General features: G+C 37.0%; 1 protein-coding gene across 1 annotated transcript; it reads right to left on the bottom strand.

The window, feature by feature from the left end:
* Positions 1-2,447: 2,447 nt before the first annotated feature.
* On the bottom strand, positions 2,448-5,146 carry LOC145161067 (golgi-to-ER traffic-like protein). The gene is made up of 12 exons (XM_079080506.1): positions 4,836-5,146; positions 4,525-4,604; positions 4,311-4,389; positions 4,101-4,182; positions 3,821-3,977; positions 3,581-3,671; positions 3,426-3,509; positions 3,283-3,329; positions 3,070-3,198; positions 2,899-2,983; positions 2,743-2,823; positions 2,448-2,634 (listed from the first exon to the last, which is right to left on the bottom strand). The coding sequence occupies exons 1-12, from the start codon at positions 4,881-4,883 to the stop codon at positions 2,629-2,631; spliced, it is 969 nt and encodes a 322-aa protein (XP_078936632.1). The 5' UTR covers positions 4,884-5,146; the 3' UTR covers positions 2,448-2,628.
* Between the last annotated feature and the right edge of the window lie 6,762 nt (positions 5,147-11,908).

Genomic DNA, 11,908 nt, shown 5'->3' with positions numbered 1-11,908 from the left:
GTTCAATGCATGCAACATCATTGTCATGGTAGGGATCATGCATATGCTTGGTGAATGGATCTGCTACATTATGATTTATATGATTTTCAAAACTATAACCTATGTAGACTTCATGACACCACAAATGTAATGATACTACCACTCGATGTATTGGATTCTCTTGTTGACCTTTGACTCCTTTGGAATCGTTATAGCATTGGTGTTGTCATAATAAATCTTCATGGGGTTTTCCATGCATGGAACAAATCCTAGGTCAGCAATGACCTTCCACATCCAGATTGCGTTTTGAGTTGTCTTTGATGTGACGATATACTTCGACTCTATTGAAGACTAGGCAATTGTGCTCTGCTTGGAGATACACCAATCCACCGCTCATATATTTGTGATGGAGACGTAGCATGATTGGGAACCAAAATCATCTTGATTTGTATAGAAACTTACATTTGTGTAACATTTTGCACTAAGCTTGCCTTTCAACCCTTAATAAACCAAGAACATATCTTTAGCCTTTTGTAATTACATTAGAATGTTCTTTACATCAATCTAATTTTTCTAATTAGGATTATGTTGATATTTGTTTTTCATGATCAAAGATACGAAAAATCTGGGCTGGTTCATAACATGGCATACATGAGGGTGTTGGGGATTGATGATTACAAAACAGTTTAATAATCATGGAAACGGAAGCAAGATTTCAGGTTAACATTTTTAATATCCAAGAACCATGGATCCAATTAGAACACATAATAGATCAACATAAAACCAACCATATAGTGTTAGAAATTACTACCCCAAGATTGATGTGTTCCTTCCGTGGGAGAAGAATTACCACATATTGGTAATATCTACAATTAATCCATATAGAGCAAAAACAAATAGTTATTAGATTGCCAACAAGATCAACACTGGTTTCCTTCTTTCCTTGCTTGAGATACACATAAAGGAGAGAGAGAGAGAGAGGGAGAGAGAGAGAGAGAGAGAGAGAGAGAGAGAGAGTAGGGTTGTGTCTAACAAGTAACAAGTAAAGGAAAAGAAATTTTGTTTAATTTATAAAAATAAAACTTATAAAAATAATCTTTTATATAAGAATGGTGGGTTTTATTTCAATCCTTCTTAATTTAAAAGCCCAAAAATAATTTTGAATTAATTAATCGAACTTATATAAATAATCTTTTATTTAATTTATAATATAAAGAATTTATTTATTTATTTTGTACTTGACAAATAAATAATAGACAACTATTATTTCATAATTATCAAAATAATACATTTATACATATTATTTTTTTCTTTTTCATGGTTTTTATTGTATGACCATATAGTTTACGTACAAACATCAGTACAGTTAATTCTTTGTTTTTTGTACATTATTCAAAAAGACTCGCATGTACAAGGACAATAGAGGTTAATTGTATATATGGTGTTAAGCATCCGGAAACATGGCACTACCCCTAAATGTATGTGTATGTTTGTCCTCACAAAGCATCTCTTAATTTCTTAATGGTAAATGCTTTTCTATATTATATTACTTCATTCTAAGATCATGAAGTATGAGTTATGGATCGAATCATTTTCATATAACATCAATATTGGTTTCATGATATGTGGATGAACAAGATCAACATAATCATTTTAGTCTGACCACACGCTTAGATCTATTCACTCATCAAGGTCCCCAAAACGATATCACACTCCAACAATTAAATGAGTGAATCTCTCCCCTACTATATATATTCATCGTCATGTTTCATACTATGTCTTATAGTAGCATTTATAACTGTCTTGTTCGAAATAGCATTTGACATACATGAGACACATAATTGTACGCTTGTTCAGAAACCTATATATATCGCATGTCGAAGGACATTAAGATTTGAACCATTTTCAAGATTCGTTTAATGAAATTCATCCATGAAATGACTTTTTGATGTTGATCATCCCAATATTGAGAGTATCTCATAGCTATTCAAGGATTAAAACATGCTAATGCTAATATAGATCACAACTGACATTAATGAAAACAATTGTATCCAAGTATATTATCAATTCTTACTAAAATCATCACCGTTTAATATTCAAATATCCAAATACTAAAACTATCTAACAAACAACATAAATTTCTCATGCGACATGTCCTAATGTCATGCTATATGAGAGGCATAGTCTAGGTGGACTAGTGATTTCATTTGAGTAAACTTTTTACCACGAACTTCATGTGTTCAATGAAGAATAAGTGAAAAATATTTGGCTTGAAAAAGACGTTTTTTTTTTTTTGCAATTATTCAAAAATACAAGCACTGTCATAATATATCATTGTTTGAATACAAAAGTTATCAATCAGTCTAGGTTTTAAACAAGATGTACCCGTTTTATATAGCTTCTAAAGTTGACTATGAACATTGTGTTACATTCAGAGGCTTCTTCTTCTACCAGACCAACCATAATGCTTTGTTAAGAGCAGCTTTAGATAGCTTAGGTTTTCATAGATTTCATAAACCCATTATATTATGTTACATAGATTTCAAATTTGAAGCATAGCAAAACGAATAAAGTTTACATGACACTGATATGGAAAGTTTACGACACATTTGTAGGCTCTTGTGTTTGAACATTGATATTTCCCTCAAGTCACATCTGCAAACAAGAAAAAATTAGGTTTTGTGCCTCTTTTAACTCAATGAAGACACGACTAACTTAAAAAAATTGACTAAATATCGTTATGATGAGAAGAAAAAAATGTACCTTGAATAATTCTCCAAACATCCCTTGTAAGGGATTTTTTCGGCGTACACCATAGAACTTTTCCCCAATGTCTTCTAGCAACTGTGCACCAAAAAGTACTTTTGAGAATATTATGGGGATAAATTAGCTAATAATTTAAAAACAGGGATTACCAACCTCGATAAACATAGGATCTCTTTCTATACTGGAGCTGAATTTTTGTCTCAACATATTGAATAGTGGCAATGCATCTCTCATTAACCTGCAATCACAAGTTGAAATATATTAAATTTCTCTGAAACATGTGGAAAAAGAATCAATATAAATAAATAAAGAAGAAAAACTAACGTCTGTAAGAGATAGTCGATAAAGCGCATTAATTCTGACTCTGGAAACTCAAGCTCCTTAGCCCAAGCAAGTTTCTTTATCTCATCCATAATATTATTAGCATCTCTCAGGTTACCAACAGATAGATACCTATACACACACACACACACACACACACAAAATGAAAAAACTCTTCAGTTTTTGTCTTATTTATTATACTTGAAGATTACTTACATCAAAACTGCTCTTGCAATTGCCAAATCATCTTCCCCTGGATAACACTGAATAACCATAAAATAACATTGGCTGCTACCGAACTAAGATATTATTTATTTATAATAACATTTCTTATTAAAAAAATAAAAAAAAGGCTTAACCTTGCCCATAAAATTCACGAGGGTTGAAGCAAACTTTTTTGGATTTCTGCCTCTTGCAAAATGCAACGACACTCTAGTCATGTCCTGTAAATAAAATGTACTAGTATATAAAAAGGTGTGTAATGTTGCAATGTTTAAAAAAAAGAAAAACATACAGCTTCTGGTGATTCAGAGTATATGTATTCAGCCAACATATCATGTAACTCTGCAGATCCAAGTTTACGAGGTCCAGTGTCTGAAGACCACCTACAAACACAAGAAAAAGAATCAGAGGTTTTAAAAAAACAAAAACAACACCCAAAGCATGTAGTAGAATCTAGAAGGTAGGAATGAGTATGCTAATATTACAGTCAACGCCTGAAAGAAGTAAATAAGAAGAAAGCAGAAGCACTCACTTAATAGCAGCTTTCAGAAATGATGTGCAGCTTTCAACCCGTGTTTTTGCAGCTCCAAGGGTTTCAGATAATCGATGGATCTCATCATCATCTTCCAACCCCAAGTTTTGAGGCAAAGGAATTCGCGGGAACTTCTTGTAGATTTTTCTGATACGATCTAAGATTCATGAAAAACAGAGCATGAAATATGTAAACAATCAACAACCACAAAAAAGGTAATGAAGGCTTCTATAGAATCCCATAAACTATAGAGCATCTGGGACAAGAGGAAATAACTAACCAAGATAGTCATCATCAAAGTCAACTTTAGCTTTGACTAGCATCTCCACAAACAACACAGCAAGCTCACCCCCACACGTTACCTACAGGTTTCATGTATCCAATTCTATATAAGTGAGCAACAGAGCTACTTTGATCTGAATTTATTTCTAAGCTTTTTTTCATGGACAGATTTTCTGATAAATGGATAAAATGAGTGGTAGAAAGTTACCTGCTCGTGTTCTAATTGGAGACATGCACCTGACTGAAGAAGGTCTAAGGCTTCAGAAAATCTTCCGACTGTAGCATATCTAAAATGAGCAAAAGGTCATGTATAAGGAGCCAATACACAAGTAGGTTAACAAGATTTGTAACAAATTCTAGATCTGAGAAGTGCATATATATGTTCTTTCACAGACACGAGTGTCGATTGAAGCCACACGTACCTTGCACTAATAGTTTTGTACATCTGTTGAGCCCCATAGTAATTCCCTTCTTTTACAAGGTTCTTTAACTTCTCGATATTCTGCAATTAACCAGTCAAGCAACAACCTCAAGTTCAATTTACGTTTCATAAGATCAAACCATCACCCTATGCTATATGAAGTTTGAGTATCGATCAGATATATAGAACTAAAAGAAAATGTTTATCTGGAATCTACATTCAAATAACACAATCATATAGATGAATAAACCCAATTGACAAAAAGAAACAAATGAATTTGGTTAAGATAGCGATGTTAGGTTAGGTTGTTACCTCAGCTCCAGGAGGCAATAGAGCTTTCCTAAATCTTTCTCGCGACATGGTTGTGATTTTGCGTCAATCCGTCGTCGATGTGGCGGTAAGTTTTGCCTCAATAGGTCGTCGATCGCCGTGGAGACCAATGTGATTTGGGCATGTAAAAGGGATTGCGATGGCTATAACATCGGCAGTTCTACGTGTGTGCTATGATTTGTGATACCTTGTGCATCATCTGTTGTACGTCTTTGTCTTGGGTATTTTTCGCAATTTTCTTGTGGGTATTATGCAGATCTTGCGGTGACAATGACCATCATATTATATTCTCCATTCAAAAATAATGGATATGATTCAACTATTTGTATTGAAGCCCTAAAATCATTATCTTCAATTTCAATTTTTATGTAGCGATGTTGTTCATATTCAGGAAAATGACCTGATAAAAGGATTCGGGTTATTCGAATTGGATTCATATTGGATTCGAAATGGTTAGGGGAAAGACTGGATTTTGTCAAAACCGGACCATCCATCCAATTATGCGAATACGTGGAATCGGATTGCACCGAATTTTAAAATCTTTTCTGAAATCATGAGTTAAAACTTAAAAGTTCGACCATAATAATCAAAAAATCGAACTATGACTGATATGACTATTATAATTGAACCATTAATGAAAATGATTATAATTTTCATTAACTAAATGCTAATGGTTCGGCTTTGGTTTTTCTGTAAAACCGAACCGATTAACATATAGAAATTTGAAAATATTTTGTATATATTATATAATTTGTAATTATATGATTACATAAAGGAATTAAATGGTAGCCTTGATTTTTGAATCATATATGCAACAAACAATTCAACAAATGGTACCACATCATGCCGGCTCTCCCTTGTTAGGGATGACGGAATGGTAGCGGTTTTGTTGAGTGGGTTTGACCAGGAAGGAGAAGAGGGAGCACCAGGAGGAGAGCAAGAGAGAAAGAGAGGGGTGTTGAGCGGGTTTAAGAAACTGTTGGAGGGTTGAATCAAAGAAGGAAAATAGGGAATATGGGTTGGGAGGGTCTTCACAAAGGGTTTGGTGGGTTCACTTGCTTCAACGGAAACCACGAGGACGATTCCGTCCTCCCTTATCATGAATTGTTTTCTTGAACTGTTTTAAAATGATGATGTTTTTCTTGAAATGTTTTTTTGTTCTTGTTGTTTGTTAACTGTTTTAAAATGAAACTTTATATTTGTTTAAATACTTGACAGTTACAAATTTGGTAGTCATATCTATAGCAACGGACTTTCTTATTATCATTTTATAGCAACGTATTTTCTTACTTTCACTTTTTATATCAATGTATTATCTTTTTTTTCACTTTCTATATTAATGAATTTTCAATTTTTATATCATTTTGCATTATTTTGGTTAACCGATATTAACCATTAACAGACTAAAACCGTTAACCACTAACCATAACTAATGGTTACCAAAATACATTAACCGATTATAATAGTTATGACTCGATTTTGGCTAATAACTGAACCAAACTGCCTCATACACACCCCTAATTTAAATGGTTTTTTATAGTTGCAGTTGGAAAGGTAAATTTTAGATTTTATGCCTACATAATTGCTTTTGCCTTAAAATTGTGTTTTTTCTAGTTTAGACTTAAGCCATGTTTGATAGACTATATAGAAAACTAGTTGGTAGTTGATAAACTAATTTATAAATTAATAATGTTTGGTAAAAAGTAATTTATAAGCCATGTTACAAATGTAAAATGACATAAATGAACATTTAGATATATAACTAAAAAATAGATATAATTAAGAGCATATTTAGAATATTTAAAAAAAAAAGCTTCATAAATTTATCAAAATCTATCTCAAACTAGTTTATCAAAAAAAAATTAGCTTATAAGTTATTTTATAAGCTAAAATAAGTTACTTTTGTGGTTTATGAAACAATAATTTATATTAAGCTAGTTTATTTATGTCAAATAGGGTCTTACTATAAATAGATGTAGGTTATGTTGGTTTCACCATATTTCTTAAAACGTTGTTTCATCCCATAAAATAAATCCTTAATATATTTGTATTTTTGTCATTTCGTCTCAATCTCCAAAAACATTTAACATCTAAATTTATAAAACTAACAAGAAGCTAGAAAAAACTACACAATTACAAATATACAACCATAATTGGGTTTTATAATGAAACTCAGTTAACTATAAGCTTTTGATTCCTATAACCAAACCAATTAAAAGATGAGGAAACTATTCAATCAAATAATGAATCTTTGTGTAACTTAAAAGAGCCAAACATGATGCCGTTAACATAAGTCAATCACCTATAACGTTGTTATAACAATCGCCTCCAAATGTGCATGTTTCATTGTAGTTATCGACCTTAAATCGATCCAAGAGAAAAGATCATTAATCGAAACAAATTATGAATTACCAAATCCCACCAATGGGTTAGCCGCATCCAAATCTGACTTGCAACGTCACGCTCACGGAACAAGAAACAAATGTATGACACTTTCTAAATGAGCCGAACATAACTGACATAGCACTAAATCAAGCTTAATACACATGTCGACCATGATTAAGTTGGAAGACATCTGATTCAAAACAGTCCTCTAAATCAAAATATTGATTTTTTTTCATAACATATTCTTCGTAGGTTGCAAACTATACTCCAAAATAACATTGTGGATATGCAATCTTTTTGAATTAACATAATACCTCTTAGAGTTATCCAAGTCCTAGACTCATTTGACGATACGAGCCAAAGGCTCAAAGCCCCCCCCCCCCCTTGTTAATTCCAAGACCATCCTTGAGTGGACTAGCGAACAATCAACTAATACTCCTCCTTTTTTCGGTTGAAAAAAGTCTAGGGAATCAATTTCTTTAGAGGATAATCTTTCAATCAAACATCCTTTAAAAAAGTGTCAACAAACCATCCCATACACTCTTCCTAAGGTCGTCTGTTATACCGGCCACGAGCCGGTTCGCGGTTGACGTGGCCACGATCATGGTCTGTGCACACCACCCCGTCCAATCGTGGTCAGACGTGGTTGTGATAACTCGTGATGCAGACGACAAAAGAGGACGACGAATCGGATTGTTTTCTTCATTTTGGATCGTTCAACGGTAAAAAATTTAAACAATTTTATTTTATTTTTAATATATAAACTTTACCTATATAAACACAACAACTTCACAACCTTTATACATTCAAACCATTCTTTTTTACACTCTCTTTAAAAAATATATTTATGGATTTCTTTAAGAATTTCAATTCGGTTGATGATGGAGAATTCATCTCGAAGTTCTTCAATGTTGTGCAACACATTCACGATGAAGAAAGTTCGAATGTTTCTGTAATGTCCCAAAATTTAAAACAAAATTTTCACTTCCTCATATAGAGCATCTCAAAAGGAGGTCGATCAATGTTGGCGTGATAACTGTTGTTATACGAAAATTCCGCTAAAGGGAGATATGTATCCCAACTCCCACCAAAATCCAATACACATGCCCGAAGCATATCCTCCAAGGTTTGGATAGTCTGCTAACTTTGTCCATCAGTTTATGGGTGGAAAGCCGTACTGAAATGCAGACGAGTACCCAGCTCCTCGTGAAACCTCTTCCAAAACTTAGAAATAAACCAGACATCCCTATCGAAAACCACTGAAACCGACACTCCATGTCGTGCCACAACCTCCCTAATCTAAATGTCGGGCAACTTCTCCGCAGAGATACTCTCCTGAATCGGAATGAAATGTACGCTCTTGGTCAATGGATCCACGATGACCCATGTTGAATCCACTCCCCGCGCTGTCCGTGGCAATTTCATGATGAAATCCATCACAATTTCTTCCCATTTCCAAACATGAATATCTAACGGCTACAACTTGCCATGAGGTCCCTGACGCTCGACCTTGACTGTAACACCCATAAAGTTCGAGCCAATTTAAAACTTTTTAAATCATTTAAAACCTTTCAGTTATTACAAGTTGTTTTCAAAATAGTTTAAACATCAGAGTTCCTAGAAATCATAATCATCAATCGATGAAGTGTACGGTCACGCCTTCGCCTTCCCGTGGTCATCCGCTGCACCTGAAACAATAAACTGAAACTGTAAGCTCGAAGGCTTAGTGAGTTACCCCCAAAATACCCATACACACAACGATACACATACAATAACAAACAGCATACTATGGGTCCAATCATCCATCGGGATGGAATACCCCAGGCCCTCAACCATCGGGTTGGAATGCCCACATACTACGAGTCCAATCATCTTCAGGATGGAATACTCTCGGCCCACAACCATCGGGTTGGAATGCCCACACACAATACATATATAACAGAACTATGGGTCCAATCATCCACCGGGATGGAATACCCCAGGCCCTCAACCATCGGGTTGGAATGCCAACATACTATGGGTCCAATCAACCATCGGGTTGGAATACCCCAGGCCCTCAACCATCGGGTTGGAATGCCAACATACTATGGGTCCAATCAACCATCGGGTTGGAATACCCCAGGCCCTCAACCATCGGGTTGGAATGCCAACATAACCAATCAAACATGTGCACTTATATCATATAATCATATAATAGTCTATAAAGACAACATACTAGGGTCTTATCATCCTCGGGATGGAATACCCTCAACTACCAATCAATCATGTGCATATATAACAGGTAATCTCCTACCAGCATACATACAGTCAGACCAAACTATAGGTCACTAAGCATAACAACATCCGATCTACCAGGATACCGATCTGACAGATCATACTAACATAAAACCATCCTATCTACCAGGATACCGAGCTAACATGTCATACCAGCATATAACCATCCTATCTACCAGGATATCGAGCTAACATGTCATACCAGCATATAACCATCCTATCTACCAGGATACCGAGCTATCATATTGTAACGCCCCGTTCTAAAAGTATTTATTTATGAATTTCCGAGATCAAGAGTAAGGGTGTTTCGGTCTTTTATGGGCAATGGGTTTCATTCGAGAAGGTTTCGAACCGGGGTGTGTTGCTAGAAGCGTGGGGCTTCTCGCCACCTTTACGTGGATATAAAGTTCGTCGGGAACGGACTTAGGATAAAGGAGATATTGTAAATTAAAGATATTGGCATCAATGGTCCTTAAGGGGGGGGGAAGTTTGGCAAAGGGGTCCCATGCATGCTAAGCATGCATGCACGTGTTTGGCTGGGTAAGCCCAGCGTAAGTTGGATGTACGCCCAACGTAATGGAGTAAATGAACGCGAGAGTCCCTCGACGTACGCCCAGCGTACTGGATGTACGCCTATCATCCAGAAACCCTAATATTTCGGGTGTGGAGGCTATTTAAACAACTTTAAGAGCTCATAACCCTCCCTTACCCTAGCCTCCACTGTTTAGAGCCGTTTTCCCCAAACCCTAGCCAACTTATTGAGTGTGTGAACTTTTGAAGTGAATTTGGAGTGTTTTGAGAAGAAGGTGTTGCATCTAGTGAGTAGAGGAAGAAGGCCAGCGTGTAGATCTGAAGTTTTCTGGTGGTTCAAGAGCTCCTAAAGGTATAAAGTTTCTTGCTTGACATCTATTTTGTGTAGATCTAAGTGTGGTGAAGTTTTGACACCATTCTTGTCCCAAAAACCCCCATTATGATGCATGATGTGTTTTGGTTAAGATGAGTTGTCCTTTCAGACCATTGTAGAGGTCTTGAGTAAGAAAAATGAGGTCCCAATGGCTTTGGTTGTCCCATGTAAGAAGTAGGAAGGTCTTAATGGGTTAAGACCTTGAGTTAAGAGCTTTATGGATGTCCAAAAGGATAAAGATTGAGACTTTATGAGTCCTAGGCCCTTTTTGTCACTAGATCTGGCATATGGGCTTAAGTGCTTAAGCCATTAAGCACACGGAAGGATTTTTGGTGCAGACGTGCGTACGCCCCGCGTACCAGAGGAGTACGCCCAGCGTACGCCTTCTGTTGGGTTTTCAATTTTGGGCCTTGAGTAATTGGGCTGTTTATGGGCTAGCTGGGCTTGGGCCGTGACTGAATAGTATGGATGGAGTAAATTGGACCCAAATAATTATTATGGACCTTGGATCTAGGCCCGTTTGGAAAGGTGGGCCCAATTTAGTAAATTGGGCCAATATTGGGCTTTACATGAGGATTTGGTTTTGGGTCTTGGCCCAATAAGAGGATGATGGACTTAATGAGTGTTGTGGGCCCTTGGCCTAGAAAGTCATGTTGGATTCTAACTTGGTGATTATCATGTGATAGTTGGGAGTCCTGGTGAGTCAGCGGTCAGAGATTTGCAGGATTTCGGCAGTTGCAAGGTGAGTTATCCTCACTATATCGACAGGGTCTACGGCACCAAGGCCGGCCCTTTATCGGATGGAAATCCGGGTATTGTTGTTATGTTATTGTTTTGCTAGATCTGCATCCTGGTATTTAGGATGGTGTTATGTTAGTGACCTGGTTAAGGTCGGTACCCGGGTTATAGGGTGATGCTATGCTAGGGACCGGTTAGGTCGGAATCCTGATTAGGATGTTGATATGCTATGTGATCTGTTAGACTGTTTGTCTGGTTGAGGATTGTTATGTGATTAATTGTTGTATGTGCACATGGTTGTTTGACGGGGGTTGGGTTGAGGCGGGTCCTGCTTTGTGCTGTAGGCCAACATGCCCAGGGCGGACCGGATGTTCCGAAGGCCCAGCGAGCGGTCCGGATAGGCTGAAGGCCCCAAGAGGGCGGACCAGACGTGCCGAGGCTCGGAGAGTGGACCAGGCCGACTGAAGGCCCGGTGCGGGCGGACCAGTCATACTGCAGACTCAGAGAGTGGACCAGGTGGAATGAAGGTCCGGTGCGGGCGGACCAATCACACTGTAGACTCGACGTACATGGCTAGACTCGGAGGGTGGACCAGGTGGACTGAAGGCCCGGTGCAGGCGGACCAATCACACTGTAGACTCGACGTACATGGCTAGACTCGGAGGGTGGACCAGGTGGACTGAAGACCCGGTGCGGGCGGACCAGTTACACAGCAGACCCGATGTGCATGGCTGTTCTATTTATGATATGTTAT

This window comes from Lactuca virosa, chromosome 2, assembly GCF_052849685.1.
Source record: "Lactuca virosa cultivar CGN04683 chromosome 2, Lactuca_virosa_CGN04683_v6, whole genome shotgun sequence".
NCBI classification, from domain to species: domain Eukaryota; kingdom Viridiplantae; phylum Streptophyta; class Magnoliopsida; order Asterales; family Asteraceae; genus Lactuca; species Lactuca virosa.
Note: the sequence above shows the minus strand (reverse complement) of the source record. Positions and strands in the feature narration are given on the sequence as shown.